Consider the following 24,876-nt stretch of genomic DNA (forward strand, 5'->3'; position numbering starts at 1 on the left):
TGGAAAGGTCATCTTCCGTCTATCCTCACTTCCATCTAAGATCCACACTACGGGTCTCCTCTCCGCTGAGGGCCAGGTACTTGATGGGATGACCTGCCTGCAGAAAGGATCTACCTACTTCAGGTCTCCTGAGAGTTGTTCTGTCACTCAACAAAGCTCCTCTTCACCTTGCTCACCCCCCAGCTGTCTGCATACTTCATTCATCCTGGATGCAGGACAAGAATTTGGGACCCATCGAACGGCAGTACTGAAAGAGCAGCAACACAAACAGAATTTAAACATGCACTGACCACCCCCGAACACTCCCCTCCCCCACCCCACGGCTCACCACGTCAAGAAGGAGAGAAGAGCTGTGACCCTTCGGGAAGCCCAGATCCAAGGCCTCCCTGAGCCAGGGCTGTAGCACCTTCTTTGGGGCTCTGTGGTTCCTGGCATCTCCAAGCTTTTGGGCACCAACATATTCCCCTTGTTCAGAAGCCTGCAGGGGAAGCCACTTGTGGTACATCTGGTCCAGCCACGGCCTCATACGGACCTAGCACCTATGCTGGCAGCTGCTTGCCCCACCACAGCAGTCAGCAAGCCTGGCTGTGTGCAGTCAGCAAGCCTAGCTGTGTGCAGTGCCTGGACTGTGTGCTCACTTGCTCACACATTCCTGACCGCTCTGCACCTAGCTCACTCTTGACAGGTGTGGGATCCAAGCCAGTAGTATAAGCCAAGCGCAGCCTGCTGGGCCAAGTAGATGGAACGAGCTCAATGGGCTTGAGCAATACTTAGATGGAAGGTTCCATCAGCCACAGAGGTTTCCAGCTGGTGAAGCAACACCCCAGGGATCTCGTGACAATCTCACATTACCCTCCCCATTGCCCTGTGTGTGTGCACGCGTGCATATACAAACACACACACACGCACACATACACACACACAAAATACAGGCTAATCCTTCAGGAAAGACACAACTGGAATCTGTTATCATTGCACCATGAGCCTCTATGTTACCGCTTTGGCTCTGTGGGCACCAGTTTAAACAAACAGCATAGTCAATGCCAGAGGGGTGATAATTGCCAACAAGTGTTCAAAAGTATGCATGAAACACAGCCTGACAAGGACTTCAAAGGGGAGACCAGCTGTCCATCCTGTACCTGTGTCTTCAGTTTTCCCTTGGAAATCTGATGTGCAAAGGAAGGTTCTTTGATCACTTGTGTGATAATTCCAAATCACAAGTCAATAGTGGTTAATAAAACATTATGGCCTGAGTCAGTATGCAAAAGTTACATGAATATTCAGCAAAACAAACACCACCAAAGAAATAGTAGGTCAGAATGATGTTCACACATTCTTTTAAACATCTGTTCAAAAGTTTTAAGTGTAAAACTAAAAGGGACCCTTACAATAAAGTTTTACGAATCAAACAAAACTGCAATGCTCCAAATGATTATAGATGTATATTTAAGCTTCCCTCCCCCTCCCCTGCAAAAAAGGAATAAGTACATATTCATTATAGCAAGCACTGTGGATGAAGAGATGAAAGGCCATGAATCTTGACTTCAAAGACGTCAGCACTTAATGGGACTTCTAAAAGTCCATTTATAATCCAAAAATCTCCCACTGCAGATGATGACTGAGGACCAAAGAGTTAAAATGACTTGCCTAAGGCTATGTAGTATGTTAGTCTGGATTAAAATAAGTCTCTCTAACACCCAATACCAAATGTTTTCCTCTCTACCCCATTTCCTTGCCAAATATTCAGCATTCATGGTGAATGTTGACACAAATGATTTGCTAATAGGTGGATAATAACATTGTTTCTAAACATAAATAATCCAAACAATTATATACAGATTCCACCTTCTTAATTATTGTTATAGATAATATACATTAAATCATTATTATTATTATCCTCATATTAGAGATGATTTTCAGAAGAGAACAAATGGGTAGGTGGCATTGTTAGGTGAGCATGCACATCCTAGTTGCAAGAGGCAGAAGTTCCAGCATTAGGCATCCTGACATCTCCGCCACCACATCAGCAAGCATGTCCCTGGATACTCAGTGTGGTAGTCTAGTCCACATCCATTTAGGTTGCAAATCAATTGTATGATGTCATAAAATATCCTCAGATAATCTCGCCTTCTGAACAAAGCTGCACAGCCCACTAATGCCCACCAGTCTAACTATTACCTGTTGCTCAGCAGCCCAATTAGGGACCAAGAGAAGAGGACACCATTAGGTCTGTGCATTTCATACATGCAGTCCTCACTCTCCTTCTAGCTACAGAAACAAAGCCAATGGATTGCAAAGTCCCAAAGATCATATTGCCAACTAACAAATACAAAATACTGACCTTCACACAAGAGCCTGTGGGTGTTTGGGGACCAATTGCAAATGCATTTGTCCTCCAAAGGGTCATGGCTCTAATATTCTTTTCTTTTCTGAATTATTTATCAACAGCAGGGAAAATGTAATACCATAGATGTAACAATAAAGAGAAAAAGCAAGGCTCTTTCAACTCCCTGGTGCTCAGAGATATTTCTGTCCCTGACTCTAGAGTTGCCATGTTCACCCTGTAGATTTCGATGTGGAGGCCTTGTTATCGGAAATGGGACATGGGCACTGAATTTCCTAAGCGCTCTGTGTGAACTGCCTCTCCCAAAACTCTGTTCCTCTTCTAGAAGGGATATTATCCAGGTAATCACCATTAAGTCCTTGCTGTCCATTTATAGAAAAAAAGTAGTAAAACCTTATTGATCCCGTAGCCAGACTTCTATCATCCTCATCTCTTAGGAAGACAGCCATGACCCAGAATCTGTGAAAGGAGTCTCTGAGGCTGTAAAACCCATGTACTTTATTCCACAAGAGAGTACTAGAGATACTCACAGGATAGAGAAAGGCTGATTGGAGTTTACTGATTTAACAAGCCTCCTTATCTAATCCTAAGTCACTGAGCAGATGACTATTTGAAATTTTATTCCATAAACTTAAAAATAATAGTAAAATAAAATAAAAAGGTGGATGCTTGACATTATCTGAAAAACTCTCCTCTGTGGATCCTTTCATATACCTATGGTAGTAAGGAAATTAGGGCTGGGTGCGGTGGCTCACGCCCGTAATCCCAGCACTTTGGGAGTCCGTGGTGGGTGTACCACAAGGTCAGGAGATCGAGATGAGGCCATCCTGGCTAACATGGTGAAACCCTGTCTCTACTAAAAATACAAAAAATTAGCCAGGTATGGTGGTGGGCACCTGTAGTCCCAGCTACTTGGGAGGCTGAGGCAGGAGAATGGCATGAACTCGGGAGGCAGAGCTTGCAGTGAGCCGAGATCGCACCACTGCACTCCAGCCTGGGCGACACAGCAAAACTCTGTCTCAAAAAAAGAAAAAAAAAGAAAAAGATAAAAGAAATTAGACCTACTGCATTTACATAACTTACTAATGGGAACAGATCTTTCCCCTGGTGGCATTTTTTTCCCAACGTTTTAGTTGAAGTAAAATATACGTAATATAAACATAACATGATGGTTACCATCTTAACCATTTTTCAGTGCACAATTCAGTGGTATTAAGCACATTTATACTGTACAACCACCACCACCATCCATCTCCAAAACTCTTTTCATCTTGTAAAACTAAAACTCTATACCCATTAACAATAATTTTCCATGCCCTCATTGCTCCAGCCTATGGCAACCACCATTCTACATTTTGTCTATGAATTTGATTACTCCAGGTACTTCATATAAGTGGAATTATGCAGTATTTGTCTATTTGTGACTGGCTTACTTAGGATAATGTTCTCTAGTCTCATCCACATTATAGCATGTGTCAGAATTTCCTACCTTTTTAAAACTAAATAATATTCCATTATATGTCTGTATCACATTTTGCATATCCATTCATTCATTGATGGATACTTGAGTTACTTCCACACTTTATTGTGAATAATACTGCCACGAATATGAGTGTGCAAATATCTCTTCAAGACCCTACTTTCAATTCTTTTGGGTATATATCCATAAGTGGAATTGCCAGATCATATAATTCTATTTTCTATTTTTTTCTATTTTTAATTTTTTGATGAACCACCAAACTATTTTCCATGGTGGCTACACCATGTTTACATACTCACCAACAGTGCACAAGGGTTCCAATTCCTCCACATCCTCACCAATACCTGTTATTTTCTGTTTTATGGCATTAAGTCTCTCATTTAGACCATTATTAGATTCACCCATAAATAACCACACACACACATACCCACACTAATGAAACAAATGTAAAAGGTAAAGAAAACAAGATTCAAGGAGAAAATCTGTAATAATGCACCAAAGAGTAGAGTCAAGAGGAAAAGAGAGCTAGAAGAAAAGTTGAAATAAAATAAATCTTGTCCAAGTAGAGGTTGAATACATTCAGAACTCCAGCTGGTTTGACAGGTAAGCATGACAACATGTGAGTGCTACTTGGTAACCTGTCAGTTTTCTAAATCCTAAAACTAGATAGAGGGCACTACTCTCTGGTATCCCTCCTGGGCTTGGCTCCAAAGCTGTGAGCTGTTCCAACCTGTCCTAAAAATAAACAGTTTGCTTGAGGCCAAGAAAAGTATTACAGGGTAAATCTTGACTTGATTCCCTCCCCTGTACTGTATACCACTCAGCCTGGGTGGCCGTGATGTAACAGTCATATACTACCACACTCCCCTGGCTGGGACAATAATTGTTCCCTCATCTCCCTCTCACATTGATAGTAAGGAATAAGGTCTGCCTCTTCTGATCAATGCCACATTTTTATTATAACCAATTAAATGGATGATCTGCTTGAGGGGAACGTAGCTCTCCTAATGAGAAAAAATACTAAAGTTTTTAGATAATTCACAAGTTAGATTTCTTCAGGCACATTTCTTCAACACTTCATCAAAATTCAGAATCAAATGGCTTTAATTTGAAGATATTTCTGATGCCTCATATGCTTCTAACATCCCAGCTATTTGAAACTCCTGATACTTTAATAATTTCCCTACAGTCTGCTTATCAACCAGAATGGGAAAATAAATGCCAAAAGGGGAAAAAAATGCTAGTTCATCTAGGGAATACTCTTCAAATTTTAAAGGACAAATAATTCAATCAGAAAATATAAATATGAAAGCCACATCTCATAAATGAGGCGAAGACTCACTTTAGAGCACCACTGTTTAAGTACCATGTGCTTTTCTGTAAAATAATTATGTGGGGTCCTTAAAACATCATGATGTTTATTAAGATTACAGAGTTCTGTAACCTCCTATTTTTCCCTAAAATGTCCCTAAATAAAAAACATCAGACAAACTAAGATGCTCCCCTCCACGAGTCCCTAAGCATGCACAGTCCCTGTGTTGGGCTGGTTGAGTTTTGTTCTGTGCCTCACTCTTTGTCCAAACTGAGGAAAAACAATGATCATCATCATAATAGAGAAAGAAAAAAAAATGCATGCATCTGTTAAAAATAAATGAAGACAGAGAGGCAACTGGATGTTAATACTTCTCTAATGCAGTAAAAGCTATGATGATATGCCCATATGAGAGAATATTTTCAATCATAAACAAGTATATTTTTCAAATAACCTTATTAATTTGGGCAATGCTTATGAAATAAAAAGAAAAAATGGAATATTGACCATTAGTGACAGTGTGATTTCCACCATGTAGACTACAAATGCAGGCATTGAAAACAGACATAAGATAAATACTGCGAAATGCAAAATGTTAATAGAGGCTGTCGTCATTTTCCTCCTCCTCCCCCTCCTTCCCCTCCTCCTCCTCCTCTTCCTCTTCTTCCACTTCTTCTCGGATCATAGCTCACTGAATCCTTGAACTACTGGGCTCAAGCAATCCTCTTCCTCAGCTTCCTGAGTAGCTGGGACTACAGGCCCATGTCATAATGCCTGGCTAATTACACCTGGTAATTAAACAAAAAATTTCTTTTGTAGAGACAGATTGCTGCTATGTTGACCAGGCTGGTTTTGAACTCCTAGCCTCAAGGATTCTCCCACTTAGGCCTCCCAAAGTGCTAAGATTACAAGTGTGAGCCACCACGCCCAGCCTATTTTCTTCTTATTCTTCTAAATTTCTTAATGTTACTATAGTATTAATATACTATTTTTATAACTAGAAAAACTCTTTTTATAATTTTATTAAACTTGCTATTTTCTTTACATGTCTCTCTGTGTGTTGCAAATTCCCTCTAAGGAAATTTCCTGAGTGCCAAAGACTCCATCCTGGTGTCCAACCTAGACCAGGCTTCTCTGAAAACAATTTGTCCTATGACCACCCTTAAGGACTAACTAAATGCCAGCCAGCAGAGCTGATAAATGCCAAAAAGTGTTTGCAGTTTAAGGGGCTTCCCTTCTCAGGGAACAAAGTTAAATTTTTAAAGGGAGCTAACAGAGCACATTCCAAAGCTCTGTTCTACAGCAACTCACAAACTAATGACTCTAGGAAGGTGATGTTTCTCTTGAATTAAAGGAATGTATTCCTTGCTAGTTATAAACTGTTTTGAAGTCCACTTTACACTACATCATCTCCTTCTTAACTCATGAGCCGAAAGCATCTGACTCCAAGCTCATCTTCCCAGAGAACCTGAACACTGTCTACACAGCCTGGACTTCTCAAGCCAAGCGGCCTTCCAAATGTATCTTAAGGTGCCCTGGTGTCCTTTTAAGTGCTTTAAGAGCTACTTGTTAAGGAGAGGGAGAAGAAGGGAATATGGTGAACAGGTCTTAGGGTTTCAATATTGAGTACCACCTAGGACTCAGTCATTGGGTTGGGTTTTCTTTCACATGATCAAACCTTAAAACCCAATCGTCTTTCTCGGTGTTATAAACTGAGGCATGCAGCACTTAAAGAATCTGCCCAAGATTCCAAAGCTTGTAAGAGGCAGAGCTATGGGTTAAATACAGATTCACTTGGTCACAAGTCCCAAGCTATTTATTTCTAACAATGGCTATTGCTTGCTGAACACATTGCATTAGCATTTTTATTTATTTATTTATTTTTATTTCAATAGGTTTTTGGAGAACAGTTGGTGCTTGCTTACATGAGTAAGTTCTTCATTGGTGACTTCTGAGATTTTGGTCTGAATGCACCTGATCTCATCCTCATTCACATTTTAAAGACATTTTCAAAAGAGCTCTGATGGAGTTTATATTTGAACTTCTGGAGTTATACGGCCTGCTATCCTATCCTGTCTTCAAGCCTATGGAGTTACAATGTTGGTTTTCCTGTCTCTGCCTCACCACCATCTAGCCTACAGCCGTAGACAAGTTCCTTAACCTCCCGCACCTCAACATAGATTCCTCATGTGTAAAGGTAGTAACGGCTAACAGTTATTGAGCATTTACTCTGTGCTGAGCTCTCTTCCAAGCACTTTACAAATATTCTCTCATTCACTCCTTGTAAGATTCTAGAAAGAAGATGTGTCCATTTCCCTGAAGATGATTTGAGTTGGTCCTATGAATAAATGCCCTACTTGGGGCAGAAACCCAGGCCTGGCTGATTCAGAGCCCTGTGTTCTTCCCATTTCTGCACAGGTAACCTCCAGTTCACATTGTAGATCAATAAAAATGGAGATGGATCTATTTCTCAAGCACCAGGCACCCAATTACTTCTCAATGCACTCCCACCTAGGCACCCAATTACTTCTCAATGCACTCCCACCTAACATCAAATTCAAACCCTTTCAGACACCCGTGGAAGGGTAGAAAACATTTCCTCTCTAGCAGTTAGTAATAAATGTCCTTTCTCCTAGTACCAATGCTCTTTCCCATGGCATTTAATGCCTGTAACTCACAATTTAGAACACGGTTATACGCCTGATAAAATTATTCTACTTAAATGTAAATTTTATGTCTCCCAAAGAGACCATAATCTCCTAGAGGTCAGAAACCATATCTTACAGAATCATAGAATTAGAAAGGTAATAGTTTGTAAAATAATCCTTTTTTTTTTTTAAGAAGCTGAACTCTCTTCAAAAGAAACATTATTTAGAATCCAAGTTATTCTGACTGAAAACCATTGAGCTAGTTAAACCTTAATCTTTCAAAGTCCAAGAAAAATGTTGACATGATGACATTCAGAGAGCTGGTGGTAGGGGGAAGACTGGAATGTATGTTCCCTGATTCTCTCATTCAGTGGTTGCTTTCCATACGGAAATACTGGATCTTTTCAGGCTCCCCTCAGTATCTCTCTTTGTCTTGGCCCTAATCCAGAAAAATCTGGACCAACTGCCTTGTTTCTGAAAACCCTTCATAAAAAGCTTATGAGAGATAGTGTGGTAGGACCCCACTATCAGATCAGCTGCCAGGAAGAAAACAGCATCTGAAATCTGTCTGAATGTTTTCATTCCCCCAAAACTCATGTTAAAATCCTAACCTGGTTAGGATTAGGTGATGGTATTAGGAAGTGAAGCCTTGGGCGTGATTAAGTTATTAGTGCCCTTATAAAGGAGACCCCAGGGAGATCTCTCACTCCTTTCATCATGTGAGCACACAGTAAGAAAACATCATCTGGCCAGGCACAGTAGCTCACGCCTGTAATCCCACCTTGGGAGTTCGAGACCAACCTGACCAACATGGAGAAACCCCGTCTCTACTAAAAATACAAAATTAGCTGGGTGTGGTGGTGCATGCCTGTAATCCCAGCTACTTGGGAGGCTGAGGCAGGAGAATTGTTTGAATCCGAAAGATGGAGATTGCGATGAGCCGAGATCACACCATTGCACTCCAGCCTGGGCATCAAAAGTGAAATCCATCTCAAAAAAAGAAAAAAAAAAAAAAAACAAAGAGAAAAACATCATCTGCCCTCACCAGACACCTAATCTGCAGGCACCTTGATTTTGAAATTCTTAGCCTCCAGAACTGTGAGAAAGAAATTCTTATTGTTTATAAGCCACCCAGTGTCAGGTATTTCATAACAGCAGCCTGAATTAAGACAGCACCGTAATTGCAAGTGGCCTTCAGCTGCCATATTGGCCATGCAGATTCTCCAGGAACATGAAGCAAAGCCATTGCTTTTAATCGTTTTAGTTCAGAACTATATGTCACAAAAGATGAAAGACATTATCCCTACCAGGTCATAAATACATATTTTTTTAATTTAGTGAGGTAACATTTAGGAGACTTTGGGGAAAAAAAACTCAGTGTCACCTTTGTCTAGCATTTTCTGCTTTCTAATACTTTGATAACACTTTTTTCATAATAATATGTATATAGGTTCACTGCCTTATATTTCTTTCTACAGAAAATTCGGAAAATATAGAGAGTATAAAGAAAAAGTATCGTGTTTAATCATTCACTCAGAGATACCCTCTGTTCCCTGTTTATTTGGGAAGGAGTGTGAGGATATTTCCTGTGTTTCTGTGTGTCTGTGCTTGCATGTGTATGTGCATATGTATTCATACATATTTTTTATTTACTATTTGAATTGGAAAATAAAACACATACTTGCTTAAATCATATTATATGATGAGACTTTTCCATTGACACATATTCTTTTAAACATTATTTTGATATGCATTATGTTCCACTATATGGATAGATTGTCATTTATTTAATTGAATTTTCATTAGTTCATATTTAGGCTGCTTCCAGTTTTTTTCTTACAAATAATAAATGGAATAAATGGCCACAACGAAAATTTTCTTACATAAATAATTGTGACTGATTGTTTTCTTAGGATAAGTTACTATAAACAAACATTTCTAGGCCTTTGGATACACGCTGTCAAATTAACCTCAGGAAAGGTTGTATCAATTTACATTCCCATCAGTGATGTATGATAGTGCCAATTTCCCGATCCTTCTCCAGAAAAGGGTGACTGACATATATGTCTATCTATATATGTGTATCTATATATCTACACAGATAGTCACGTACATAAATTTAGTATAACTGCTATCTAATTTTCATTTTAATTTGCATTTCTTTTGATTAATCCTAAGCTTGAAACATGTTTTCAAAGCTGTTAATATACTCTAACAATTGTGGATCTACACACACACAGAAACACACACAAACACACACACACACACGCAGGCACACACATCTTCCTTGACAAAGGAACCCACATTTTGTTTAGATGTAAGTTATCCAAGTACTACAAAAGAAGCTGGGATCTGCCCAAGCCTCAGGCAATAAATCTTGATTCTATTTATCTTTCTAAGGTATATTTTATGAATAGGTAGGTCAAATTATTTTTGTTAAAGAGACATGAAAACTAATCTGTTGGGATGAGGTTTTTAATAAAGTTATTCTTATTTTTAAAAAGGGGCTGTGAAAAGGGAAATCTCTTTCCCCTTCTGACTTTGGGACGTGGTTAAGTCAGGATTTAATGCTTGGAGTAACTTCACCATTTTGAGACCTTGAGGGGACCTAGATCAAGTTCCAAAACTATCATGCTGAAAATAACCAAGTAAAAAGTTAGAAAGAATCTGTTTCTCTGAGGATTTCATGTAGCCGCTGAATTAACTAATTCTGAAAAAAAAACTGTACCCACAGTCATTGCGTTATATAAGAATTTGTCATTTAAGCCAGTTGAGTCATTTGATGTTATTCTGGTTTTTTTTTTTTTTTTCATTCTTTCAGCTAAACTCACTCAAACTGATATACATATACCGTGTCACTTTATCCTTTAACAACTCTGTGAGGATGTACAGTGAATACTGATGAAGAAGCAGAGAATTTAAATGGCTTTCTGATTCACAAAGTAAATAAGTGACATACTCAAAGCTTGCAACCAGTAAAATTTATACACTAGACTTTAACCATGAGAATTTATAGCTTTCAATTTGGCCAAAGAATAGTTAGTATATATTCCCAATTATCTTAGCAAAAGAAAACAAAATCTTAAGGCACTTCATTATACTTCTAAAAACTATAGAAATAATGACAGCAGATAGATTAGATAGATAGATAGATAGATAGATAGATAGATAGATAGATAGATAGATAAGATAGACAGACAGACAGACAGATATGCATGTACCATGTCTTTAAGATAGAAATAAAGAATAAAAGATAAAACTCTTGTTGTTAAAGAGAAATGTCCATTCATTGTATGACCTGAATGTGGATAGAGTGAAGCTGCAAGACCGGCCTCAACAATTTTGTAAGCGCTAAAGCATCCTTAATCAAACTCCTTCTTTACGAGAAAGCCTTATTGTGATTCTGAATGCATAAATCTAACAATAGAGTGTACAGAAATATTAACAAGGCTTTTATGATGAATTTGGGTCAAGGGCAACACAGTACTTAATAGGTTTGTTCACAAACACCCTAGGGGCAAGCTCCATCATTGATCCTGGTTGTTCTGCAACAGCCAAAGTGGTTCAGGTCCTTTATAAAACATGCAGGAATAAAAAGGAACTCCCACTTAAACCCAACAAAACAATCAAACACTGGACATGTCTTTCAGACTTATTTTTATCATGAAATTTCAAGGTAAATGAGCTTTGATAGTCTCCCTAAGATATATGTGCTGGATTTAATAAACCCTAACATTATTTTAACACTACTATCACTAAATGAAATAAATATGTGGTCTTTGGCTTTTCCAGTACCACATATAGAAAACTAAAATTGGTCTGGAAAAACAAACTTTCCATGAATTTTTAAACTACAGTCCCTCTTTAGAGGGACCTCTTAATTTTTTTTCTGTTTTGTTCTTTTATTGACTTCATTTTTTGTATATGTGATAGGTAGAGAAGTCCAGTCACAAAAGTGTTTGTATAAGTGATGAAAGTTTCTATAATTTCTTCAATTCAACTTGAATGGTTGTGAGCTCCTATTCTTCTGAGATAGTGGGGTCAATGAAATGTCTCAGTCATTTTAAGTGTTCCCCACTTCTATTAGGCTCTATCATGACTCTAGAGGACCTCCAATAACCAAGGCATTGGCCCAGAAGCAGCAGCCTAGTCCTCAGCCCATGGAACACAAAGGTCACCGTGGATATGCTCCATTTGACTTTAGGGCTCTTTCAAGCACTGCAGCAGCAATGTCATAGTTAAAGATTCAGCATTTTCCCATGAGGCCCCATCTACAGAGATACCTCACAGCCATTGTCTATCCAGTGACTTATACATCTCGGAAGTGCAGCTTTAGAAGCAGGACCCTTCCTCCAGGAACCATCCAAGTCCCTGCTTCATGACTTCCTGAACTCTACATTTCTCACCACCAGTTCAATGGAATCTTTTTTCTCGTTTACAAAATACAGTGGGCAATTCATCCTCCTTCCCATTTCCCTCTGATATTCTCTCCATACTCCAACCCTCTCTATTCTTCTGTTCTATGCTAAAGCAGTGGCTCTTGACCTTGAATGGACATCAGAATTACTTTTAAACAAGCCCACCAAAGCTGGGTCCCAACCCCAGACCAGGCCAAAATCAAAATCTCTAGGGACAGATCGCAGATTCCAAGTGATTCTACCCTGAGGTGAGAATTGAGAATCTCTGCCCTAAAGAATTAGGATTTGGGAATCCTGCTTTTGGTACAGTAGCATTCCTCCGCTGAGGGCGCAGGGAAGGAAGGTAACAGAGCCAATTATCTATTTAAATGAAAGGAAGAAAAAAAGAGAGAAATTCCAGCCATACAAATCAAAACAATAGATGAATAACTATCATCAGACCTTCTAGGTTGGTTTTGAAATATGCAAAAGTAGCAATACGTGCTTTATTTTGACTTTTCTTGTTCAATATATCAATAAATAGTTTCTAGTTATTTTTAACAAGCAAAAAGTAGCTTTCATTCTATAAAGCATTTCATATAGCATATTTTTACTAAAGTAAAATAATCTAGAGGCCTGCGACCTGTTCACTCTTATAAATGTATCACCTCTTCTGAGACTGAAAGCCAAGCAATTGTCCTGTAACTTGTCCCTTAATGCTGCCAGACAACCAATGGTAAACAAGGACAAGCATTCTGACACAAGTATATGGTATAGGCTTGAAAGATAATGATGCTCAGTGGAAAATTTACCATTTTGCTCAATCAGGTTGGAGAACGTTCTGTTTTAGTTACATTTCATGTGGCTCCGCTAAATGTGAAAATATCAGATATATCACATTTGAAAATATTCTCTATTTCATCAATATAATTGATCAAAATAATAATAAAATTTCATCAAAAATATTTGTATAGTTCATCATGGGAGTAAAGCATATTCCAGAGACCTAGCCTGACATTCCTAACAACTAACTATTACTTTTAAGGCATTTAAATTGTTGTCTAACCTCTTTTCATTATAGTGTACTTAATTCAAACCATTAAATTAATAGGCTATTATATCTAAGTCTTTAAGTTTTCTCTGACTATTTCAAACATAAACTTCCTTTAAGGTTTCTTCCATGCCAATATCAAGAAAATAAAAATCCTTTTAGCAAAGTAATAGAGATCACATGGGATATTTGTTAGCTCACTTGTTCCCTTTATTTCTTACCTTCATGGGAAGCTTTTGGCATAAAAATGAATGCTTACCCATTACTGTCAAGTATCTGTCTTACCGCTGCATGCTATTGTTGTAAATTACAAATATCCTCCTTTAAAACTGCCTGCGTATCTAATGATAATGTCTTATCAAACAGCCAAAAACACGGGGAGTGTAGTTGGGGATAAATGAAAGTCAGAGGCCAATAAATCAAGGGGATTGACTATTCCAAAACCCAAAAGCATATGGGGGAGAGAAAAACCCCTCCTCCCTGTAACACCTCCATTTCAGGGAACTCCTTCAGTTTCAAAATTCACAGAAAAGCAAGAGCAACTCAGGGATCTCTTACAAGAGACAAAGCAATTTCAATTCACACAAAAATTCCAAGGCCAAAAACTCCCCCAAGTGTCAGAGGCCAAATGTTTTAGATTTCACCCTCCCAACGGCCAAGGGAGACTTTCCTATAAAAAAGTACAGAGCTCCATATATAACACACAGTCATGTCAGCAAAACCCCAGTCCCCAGGGGGGTAATGATTATGTTACAGCACACTTTTAAGCTCTAGATAATTATTCTCAATGTTGAACTCTTAGAGCTTTATTATCCCATACATATAATCCTTTTTTTTTCAACTTTTAGTAAGAAAAAAGTTGGGTAAGAGCTAAAATTTCCTGTTCTGTGTAATGTATTGCCTTTCTCCTCCGTCATGCTTAGCATCCACTGTCTCAGGTGTAGACTTCTGAAAGGACCATGGCTGTCAGCACAGAATTGGGAAAGACTATTTTGGTTTTTCTTCTTTAAAACTTGTCAAGTAGTAATAACTACCACAGGGTTAAACATCTAATACTGAACTAAACTACTAAGATTTCAAAGAGGGATTGATTTGGCAAATGATATTTTGATCGTGAATGAACATTTGAGTTTTTTCATTTGAAGACACTGCCTAATTAACGAACCATGAACTCCCTTGGTCAGACATTATTTTTTAATAATCTTGGTGGCTATCTTTTATAACACTTGTGACAGACACTAACTGAATATTTCATACATAATTAATTAATTAATTAATCATCCAATAAATCAATGAATCACCAAAGCTGATATATCTTCTTTAAGTTTAGGCTCCCTATTTTTGGTTTAATAGAATTTTTCAGTATGACTACTGATTTCTAAAAAGTAAGTAGCATAGCTAAATGATATAAAACAGCAAAAGAAAGGAAAAAATATGACCTTGACATGGTTATAAAACCAACTGAACAGTGTCAGCAGGTACTGATTGATTTGAGAAGAGACTAGAATGGTCTTTGGAAATAAAGAATGTCAATAATGGAAATGCTATATCAGAATCCTGCGTCAAATAAAGGAATGCCTTTAGGCCTGTCAATTTCTCCAGGTAAATTATCATCTGGCAATGAAACATCTGAACAGACATTTTATGGTGGCAGATATCTATCATACACCTCATCTATTCCACAGGCAAATGACCACTTAGGGAAAGAAGTCTTCTTTGCCAATAAAAAATGGCAGAGATTATGGGTGGGGACATAATACATCTTGGAGAGTACAGAGCCCATTTGGTCTAACAGGCTTATTTTCACGACACAAAGTAAATGTCAGCATTCCAAAGACTCGAGCTTACTATGTAGTGTCTAGTGTCTAATGAAGGTCCTTGAATCTGGCCTAGAGGCTCTCCTCTCTCCTAACTCCCATCCATATTTCTCATTGTAAATCCCTAACATAATATAGTCATTGCATGCTAGCATGCCTCAGTCAATTCCCACAGCCCCCCATGGCTTTAAGAAAACATTTCAAACACTTCATCTTGGCAATCAAGAGCCATTTTTCAATGTATTTTGCTTGCATTTCTATCATAGCACTTAATACAATGTGCCCATACTTTTTGAGAATACCTACATAGCTTATGAACTGCTGTTGAAAAAAGGTTATCCTAATCAGCAGCTACTCATGTCAAAATAAACTATATTTGTTGGCAATCTGTTAGTATCACTCACTATAGTAGGCATGGGTACCATTTGCCAAATATTTCTGGTTCTCTACCATTCCAGGCATGAGGTAGGACAGTATTTTCTCATCCCTTTGTGGTTGGATGGAACTAGTGACTAGTTCTAATCAATGAGTTGTAAGTAGACATGATTTGTGTCACTTCTTGGTCAGAACATTTAATGGCTGATGGAGGGCCTCCAGGATCTCTTTTCCCTGTCTTGGTGACTGGAAATGTTCACCACAGTGACCATTCCAACAGCTGGCATCCCAAAGTGAATATGATATGCAGAACATCTCTGTTGATCAGGGATAGACATATAGCATAAGCAAAAAATAAAATTTATCTTAAGTCACTTATATTTAGAGCATCCTACAGAATGTTCTGAACATCCTACAGAACATCCTATCCTTACTGTTAAAAGTGCTATGATAAATACTTTCACATATATTAGTTGACGTTCACTATAACCTGTGGGTAAGACAGATGTGAGCAATATTTTATAAATGAGGTTTTCAAAAGTGAAGAATTTGCCCAAAGTCAAGTAGCTTCATGCATTATTTCATTGAACAAACATTTATTGAGCACTGCTTTTTGCCAGGTAATATTCTCAGTAGTCAAGGTATAGTAGAGAACAAAAGGAAAAAGGTCCCTGCTCTCAGAGTTTACGTTCTAGTGGAAAGAGACAAGTAAAAGAATCATTTATAAATAAGAGAATTCCAGATAATAATATGCATTACTCAGAGAATTAAAATCAGGTGGTATGACAGAAAAAACAGAGTGGCTATTTATATTGACCATGGAAAGCCTCTCTGAGGCTTAGGCTAAGAGGTAAATAAGAGAGCTTCAACACACAAATAGGAAGAGAAAAAAGACTTCCATAAAAGGGCAAGAGTTCATGCAAAGGTCTTAACAAACAGAAAAAAGCTTGTTACATGGAGAAAAAGACAAAGGTCAGAATGGCCATGTCATAATGGACAGGGAAAGAAAGGGTACAAGACAGAAGGGAAAGAAGGAAAACCACATAGGGTTACATGTTGAAATAAGAAATAGGGATTTGATTTCCATGTAATGAGACACTAGATCAAAGTTTTAAGTACAGTTGTGTGACTTCTCTTTTTTTTAAAAAAAATTGCTCTGTCTGCTATGTGAAGAATGGGTTATGGTGGAACAAGACTGGAGCAGAAAGTCAAATGTGATGGCCATGGCTGAAGTTCACTAAGATGTTAATAGGGGATTTAGACAGAAGCGGACAGACTTAGGACAAGATGTAAAGGGTAGCATCAACAAGACAAAAGCATGGATTGAAAGTGGAGGGGTGATCAAGTGTAACCCCTGGGGAGAGGAAGGAGTTATTTCTAAATTTTTGGTTAGAAAAATTGGGTAGATGTGCTTCTGCTGGAATGGGAGAAATTGGGAGAAAAGGAGGTTTGCAGAAGTGGAAAGAAATCAAGTTCTGTCTTATCCATGTTAAGTATGAAATTCCTACTAAGCATCTATGTGAATATGTCAAGTTGAATATATAATTCAGAAGTTCAGGAAAAAGACTGGAACTGGAGCAATAAATTTAAGAATTGTTGACATAAAGATAATATTAAAGGTCTAAGATTGATGAAGGCATCTAAAAAGAACCTATAGGTAAGCAGGGGAAGGGACCAGGGCAGAACCCGTGGGTACTGTAACCTTTCAGATGTCAGCAGCAGAAGAATAGCTGGGGACACTGGGCAGGAGTGACAAGTGACAAAGAGGGAAAACCAGGAAATAGGATAGCACAAAAGCCAAGAGCAAGGTGTGGTCAGCCCTGCTAAATGCTGCTGAGATAAGAACATTGGATTTAGCAAACAGAGTTCATATATGACCTTGATAAATGTAGCCTCTGCACAATGGTGAGTATGGAAGTCTGACTGGAGAGAAGTGAGGAGCATATGTGAGCTGAATAAATGTAAGGTGAGGACAATAACCACAGGCAAATTAAGAAGTTTTGTTGTGAGGAAAAGCAGAAAAATAGGGCAGCAGGTTGAAAGAAATCTGGGATCAAAAGAAGGCTTTTTAAAGAAAAAAAAATCCTCACCTATTTTATGACCTATGAAAGTCCACAGTCCCCAACAAGATTTCTGAAATTCCTGAGAGGAGGCAGTGATGATAATGATGTGTGTGTGTATTAGTAAGTGTATGTTGGTGAGGGCAGCAGAAAGAACTGTAACAATGGTTACTCAATAACGGTTACCTCTGTGGTCCCCACATCCTAATCGCACTGGTATCCTTTCTGTTGTCCACCATGTTAACTTACATTCTAACAGGAGAGGGAGGGCAGTTCTCATGAGGCATTCAGGGTGGGAAGACTTTAATGAAGATTTGAGGGTAATGAGGAAAAATCACATAGCATACTGTATGGCAAAGCAATAAAAAAAACCTCACAAAAAATATTTCTTCTCTTAAAAATCCTTTCAGCTATCCTACTATTGCATGGTTTTCACCAGCCCTCTGTCCTCCACAGCACCGAGCCTTCTGCTCTCCGACTGGTTCCTCTCCGCTCCTTTCTTTCTCTCTTTTGTCTGTCTTTTGTGTTCCCTCTTAGGCACACACACAACAAAACAAAAAAAGTGTGTGTGTGTGTTTGATGTAGCCTTTTCCTGCAGAGGTATTATTTACTCTTTTCTGTGTAGGAGGGAGAAGGGCCCTTGGGTGCCCACTGATACCCGCACCGTTACCTTTTATTCCAAACAATGTATTTCCCTTTCTAAAAGTAATTCTGGAGCCAGTTCTTAAGATAATACATTTTCCATCTTGTTCCATATATAAACCACCAGACAGAGCACCTGTCCTATTAAGGCATTCGACAAGTGCCAGCTCTTGCCTTCTTTCCTCAGTGAGGAAATCCGAGCACAGACAAGTATTCTGATAGAATTTCAACAAGGTCTTCCACACAGCAGGGCCTTAATTAATGTTTATTGAGTTGCATAATGTGGTGCTCTTGGGCTAGGAGGATATTCACTGGCTTCTTCTAATAGGGTTAAAAGAAGTTAAGAGCTGCATTTACTATTAAGAACAGAGTGATAGGCCCTGTAACTTTACAGCTTTTTAGAAAGTGTTTGTTTATTGATCCAAAAAATTTTGATCCTTTAAAACACTGAAATCCTAGCACACTATGTTTATGCAGTCTCTCTCTTCCTTTCCTAGGAATATTAATCATAATATGTAAAAGACAGATAAATGAGATTTGACCTTATGTGGTCCTCAGAAACCTGCATCAATCTCAACTCTCCAGTCCTTCACCCAAAGAATGGTAACTTACAAATATACATCACTGGCAAAGAAATTTGGACACACTAACATGTGCCCTTAACTTCTGCGACTTTTTGCACTTCTGAAAATGTCATTCAGGAAAAAAAAGTACATTTAAAAATAGCAGTATTATATTCTGGGTAAACAATCCAGTTTTTATATGCCAATGCGATTGGAACAAAGAGAAAGATGCCCAAAAGTTACAACATGATTGAAACGTTGGGTTCAAGGGACCCTTTGCTTATAACTTGCAGATTGGGTATTTAAACACATTTGGTCCAAGAGAAGAAAGACTTGGAATCTTCTACCACCCTTATCCAATTTACTGTTCATGTCTGTATGCACATGATTGAAAATATATTGGAAAGCCAAACCAAATGCCCCATAAAACCAGCACTAGTCCAACAGAGTCAGTGACCACTTTAGTGCTAAGGGATATAGGAAGAAGCGGGACACAGACAATAAGCATATATTAATTAAATATAGTTTTGACTGGCTCCCATAAACCTAAACTTTGACCACCAAGTGCTCCCTGTCACCTCTTTAAATTTCATCCTTGTCTTTCCCAGTGGGAACAAAGTACATTTTCTTATCTACAAAAACATCTCATCATGATGAAATGAAAATAATTGAGACTTTCTATTTTTAGAACTAGTATATCTAACTCCCTCAGTGTTACTATAGGCAACTGAGACTTCAGTTTCAAATCACATACCCATGTATGCGAGCACACACACAGAGGCAGAAATATTAGGAGTGGAAATCAATTATGCTGACAATTTTTTTATTATTGCTTTTTTCTCAAATGGTGGGGGTGAAATAATAAAGAGAAGAACTATTTAGGTAAAAATAGCACTTTATGCACTCAGAATTAAATGTAACAACACAGACATGGTACAGAGAATGGATGAATTAGAAAAACAACACTGCTTCTTAAAGCTCACCTGTACAAGAGAAGTCATCCACACGAATGTATCCTGGGACACAGTCACAGCGATATAACCCAGGAAGGTTGACACACACAGTATTGGCATGACAGTAATGCATCTTAGCTGCACACTCATCAATATCTGAAGGAAAAGAAAATTAAGATCATGGTTAGTAAAATAATGGAACAAGAGTGTAATAATTTTGCAGATAAATTACAAAAGGTGAATGTCCACTGAAGCCAAGAGAAAAAGTAACATGCATTAAACACAAAAGCTTAGGTGAAAATTCAGCTTGGTGCATTAGATCCCATCCTGAGCTGAAAGTGTTTCTAGAACGATGCATGGTGAGACAAAACAGGTAAGAGTCCAAGAAGTATGAAGACTGAATTTACAACTATTAGTTTCTTACCAGGGAGAATACTCTTTTTAAATGTCCAAATTCAAGGAGTTCTGTGTCCACGAAGTTGATATCAATGAATATTTATTAGGTGTCCACAGTACATGGTGTAGCTTTTATCAGCGGGATCAAGGGAATCCAGTCCTTCTCTGCTTGTATGTCTTACTAAGACATGCTTCAATCCATATGCTACAAAATGATGGTGTAGCCAGTTTCTCCCATGTTGTACTATGAATACAGACAACTGCTGTTGCCTGATGCAAATTAATGTCTCTCATCCTTTGACCTGGGGCTCCTCCCCATGTGATAGAATAATGAGCTGATTCAACAAAAGATCTTGTTCTTTTTGGGATGGAGTTCAGAGTATCACCTGCTTTCTCATACAAGTTCATGATAGGGATTAAAATAACCTACAACCTTAAACACAGAGTTTAGCCTTTTCTGGAAATTGTTTTCAAACACAGATTTATGTTCCTTTTACTCAGACTGCTTGTGTGTGATGGTTAGAGAAAGAAGGACATGAGTACATCATGGGAATCCAAGATAGAAAATGTGAGCTCTAGTTCTGGTTCTGCTGATTTATAGCCTATGACTTGCATTCAACTACTCTGGGTCCCAGTATCCTCATCATTTTATTCCAGTGGTCAAGTCTGAACCCAATGTTTTGGATCTGTAAAGACATTATCTAATTCAATCCATATGCAATCCCATGAGCAAAATACAAACACTACTCCCATTTTATAGTCTAGAAAACTGAGGCTTAGAGAAGTTAAATATCTGGCACAAAGTCATCCTGTTAGAACATGCTAGACCTGGGATTTGAATTCAGAAGTTATTTACTATGATTTACTTCATGAAAGCTTCTTGAAAATGGTGATTAGTCAAATATAGTATTTCTATTACAATAATCATTGGAGCTTTAATATTATTAATGTACAGAAGCTGAGGATAAAAATGGCTACATTGAGTCACTAGGAAACTCATCAATCTATTTATTTTAAAAGAAAAGTAAGTTGATTTATTTCCGAATAAAATACATTGAAATAACATCAGATTGTTTTCAGAGTTAAAGATCTGACAGCCTATAAATAAAAGTTATTGTGAGGTCATTGAGATCTGAGAAGGAGACCCACAGTTAGCAAGACTTTCATAACTAAGAAATAAGAACAAAACACCAGAAATCAGTGGAATAATTTAGGCAATCAACTTCCTGCAGGCCAATCACTATCTCAGAGGTTGCTTCCTGGGGAACTCAACTTGTACCAAGAATCCTGATGAAGGCAAGGAATTATTACAGTCAGACCACTGGAGTCCAAGAGCTGGAAAACTAAAAGAAGGAGTCATAGAGTAGTGTGATGACATTAAGATTTTGGAAGTGATTTAGTTATTGTTGCTTATAAGGTCTTTGGTAGGACTATGAAAGGCCAGGTGAAAACAGTCATAACAAGTGAGAGGTTGGAAACAAGAAGAAGCCCTAGGTATCAGAGAGCGCTGCTTGACATTAGTGTGATGTTATAAAATATCATCAGTTTTCCTCTCTCTGGGCACATAGCACAATTGTATTTCCCCATCCTTTTCAAATTTAAGCATGGTTTAAATTAATCTCATGATTGATCATGAAATCTAAGTGGAAGCAAATCACTTCTAAGTGGAAAGATTAAGAGCCACCATCCAGTTTACCACATTTTCTTGTTTCTGCCTTGTAACCTATGGAAGTAAAGACAAAGAGACTCTTTCAACCTGGGCCCCCAAGTGAGGAGCAAGCCACCAGGCAAGCACCATATACATGTTGCATGAGCTAGAAATATGTCTTTGTTGACTTAAGCCACCATGCCTTCCCTGACCGGGGCAGAGAATGACTATAAAAGTTATCTCAAAAAAGGATATCATTAAGCTTCTTCTTGAAAGATGAACAAGAATTCATCAGGTAGAGAATGAAGGCAGGGAAACTATAGAGGCTAAAGTTTTCATCTGTCGAGTTAGAAATGGAAAGAATCATTTAGTAATGTACATTCAAAGAACATTAGTTAGCCTTCTACTAAGCCCAGAGGCAGAGTGATGAACAAAATGCCACATAGACCTCACAGATGGGCAAGGCATTGAATGAAATGTGTAATAAATTCTACCAAAGATGTGAGATCTTTCAACAAGGGGAATCTGACCTACTCTGAGAGAGTCAGAGAAGGATTCTCTATGATAGTGATGGTTCATCTGAGACATGAAACAGAAGTGAAACAGGCCCAGGGAAGAGGAATAACCTACTAGACAGAAAAGAATGTTTGAGAAGACTTAGTTACAAAAAGGAGCTTTGCCTATTTGAAATGAAACTGGAAAAATAAGCTTGGGCCAGATCCTGTGTGGACATTAGTGTGCTGTTCATAAAATATTACCAGTTTTAGATTCTGCCCGGCCTTGCGGGCCATGTGAAGGGGCTCAGACTTTCATCAGGGTAGTAACACAATTCAATTTCTCTGTTTTTAAAATATCACTCTGGCTGTAGTGAAGAGAATTGATTGGAGCAGGGCACGCTGAAGGCTAAATCATGTTGGTATTTTACTCACAGAGATACAGCCACACTGAACTCCATCTCACTCTGCTGGGATGCCCAGCCATCCTTTAAGATGAGAAACTAGTCAGGACTTGCCTTAGAGGCAATTCAATCTTCAGCCCATGGGCCACAGCTGCCAACTAGCCTGCTGACTGCAATGAATGTTTCCCTGTCATGGACCCTTGTCAACATCTCCCAGAGAAACCTCCTGGCTCATTTCCCTTAGGATATCACCAAGCTGCTGAGAGGCCTCCGCCTCATCTAGATTTAAAGGAGTTACTTGGCTATAACAGCTTATTTTGAATCAAACTAGCCAAGCTATTTCCTTGTTTCATAAGACTGCAAGGCCCTGAATAAAAATATTTTCAAAAATCAGACAAGGGATGGTTAGAAAACCCCAGTGAGAATTTTTCACATGGATTTAATCCAACCCTTGCTCTCTACATATCATTGAGACCCCGTGCCCACACAACCCTGCTGCTCTGCTGATGTGTTCTTGAGTAAGTTTTGTTTTCAGTTTATACCATTAGTAATTTCAGCTCTTGTATATCTAATGATTTCCTGGTACTAGTCCAGAAAAAGCACTGTAATAAAGATGAAAAGTTGATGAATGTACCAGAAAATTAAACTGTCACAATCTTGCCTTCGTTGCTTATTCTTTGTCATGTAACCACCAGATATAAAAGCTATCTTATGGTAAAAATGGTGGGGAGAGGAGAGAGAAAGTGAAGTGGAGTAATCCAGCTGACTCTCTTGAGACAAGAAGATAAAAGAAAGAAAGGAATTGGCAACTCTCATGGTTTGGGGATGGGAACAGGGGATGGAATGGCAACACGTTTGCCAAAAGATTGCCTCTGCATCCTCAGGGAAACACACAACCCAGAAGACACTTTCAGTAGGATTTAAGGGTGTTTCAAAAGCAAATCTGATTATAAACAGAGTCAAAAAAGACTTAACATCTTTAGAGAGCTGGGCTATCCTGAGAAAACAATCTTCAGAAACAGTGAACAATTGAGATTTTATAAATGAGCCTAGGACAAATGCTGCTTTTTGTTCACAGAAAAAAAGGCTCTGAAGGGTATGGAATAACTACAAAACAAAAATTGTAAGTCCCTAATGAAAGAACAAACGGACATTTAAAGAGAGAAACTGAGTTAGACCAAAGCTATGAGTATGCTACCCACAGGCTTGTAATGCAGTCTGACCTTTGCCCAGGTGGCAAGAGTGCTCTCCTGAAGCAGCTATCTTGAGCAATGGTCATATTCATCCAGAAGCCAGGAGACAAGAAGAGGCTAAGCCTGAGGCTGAATCTCAGAGTGGAAGTTGAACATACACAAATCCAGGTTCACGCTAAAAATCTGAATCAGTCCAGAAAGCTTTGCTAGGAAGAACACAGTTAACCTGACATCTACTGAAAGGATGAATTATTTTAAAAGCACATTGTTAGGCACAGGCTGATACCAATATTCTAACAGTCTAATAGTACATACCTTATAAAGGAAAACTAGGAACAGCCCCTGGCAATTGGTAAATACCCAACAAATATCTGCTGTTTTTTCAATATCAAGCACTATGCTAGGTATTTCATATGGAGCATCTCATTATTCCATTTATCTTGACTACTTGTGGTAGGTATCTCCATGCCATGAAACTGAGGCTCAGAGATTATCAGGTCACTTCACTTGCCCAAGTACAAAATCAGTAAGCATAGAAACCTGAGTCTGAATCCAAACAATATGACCCCAAAGTTGTCATTGTTCTCACTGTGCCAGTTTTAGCACTCGATAACATTTTGATGCTATGATTATGTTAGCTGTAGCTGATGTTTATGACTATGATTATGTTAGATGCATCACGATGTATATGGAAACAAATAGATCTCTAAATTCTATATCCGTGTGCAAGACCATTCATGACATTTGTTCTGGCATTACATTCTCCGTTAAAATGGCAATTCTGCTCCGTGCATCACTGCTTCCTTGGCTCTTTTAAGTCAAATCCTTATACTTTCACACTTTAGGCTCCAGTGACCCAAGGCCCCAAAACAGGTAGAAGCATTTTGCTCCCAGCTGGAACTCACAGATTGACACGGCCTCTACTCATATTGCTTGAGACCATGGAATTAGAAAGGAGTAAAAGAGTCCTAAGGTTTTTATTATTAAGTATTATTAGAGAAACATCTATAAGCCCCATTGCAGCATATATCATCTTGAGTATAATGGGGCTTAAATTGCGATTCATTCATATAAATGGCTTGTCGCTTTTGAAATATTA

At 38.4% G+C, this 24,876-nt stretch overlaps 1 protein-coding gene across 3 annotated transcripts in view; it reads right to left on the reverse strand.

Annotated features, from left to right (window-relative positions):
• LOC105487015 (neural EGFL like 1) overlaps positions 1-24,876 on the reverse strand; it is a 934,667-nt gene that overhangs the window by 453,391 nt on the left and 456,400 nt on the right. For all 3 annotated transcript variants that reach the window (XM_071074963.1, XM_011750278.3, XM_011750280.3), the window contains exon 13: positions 19,673-19,798. In XM_071074963.1, the coding sequence (XP_070931064.1) occupies positions 19,673-19,798 (126 nt within the window). The remainder of the gene's footprint in view (positions 1-19,672; positions 19,799-24,876) is intronic.

Source organism: Macaca nemestrina, chromosome 12 (assembly GCF_043159975.1).
Source record: "Macaca nemestrina isolate mMacNem1 chromosome 12, mMacNem.hap1, whole genome shotgun sequence".
Taxonomy (NCBI): domain Eukaryota; kingdom Metazoa; phylum Chordata; class Mammalia; order Primates; family Cercopithecidae; genus Macaca; species Macaca nemestrina.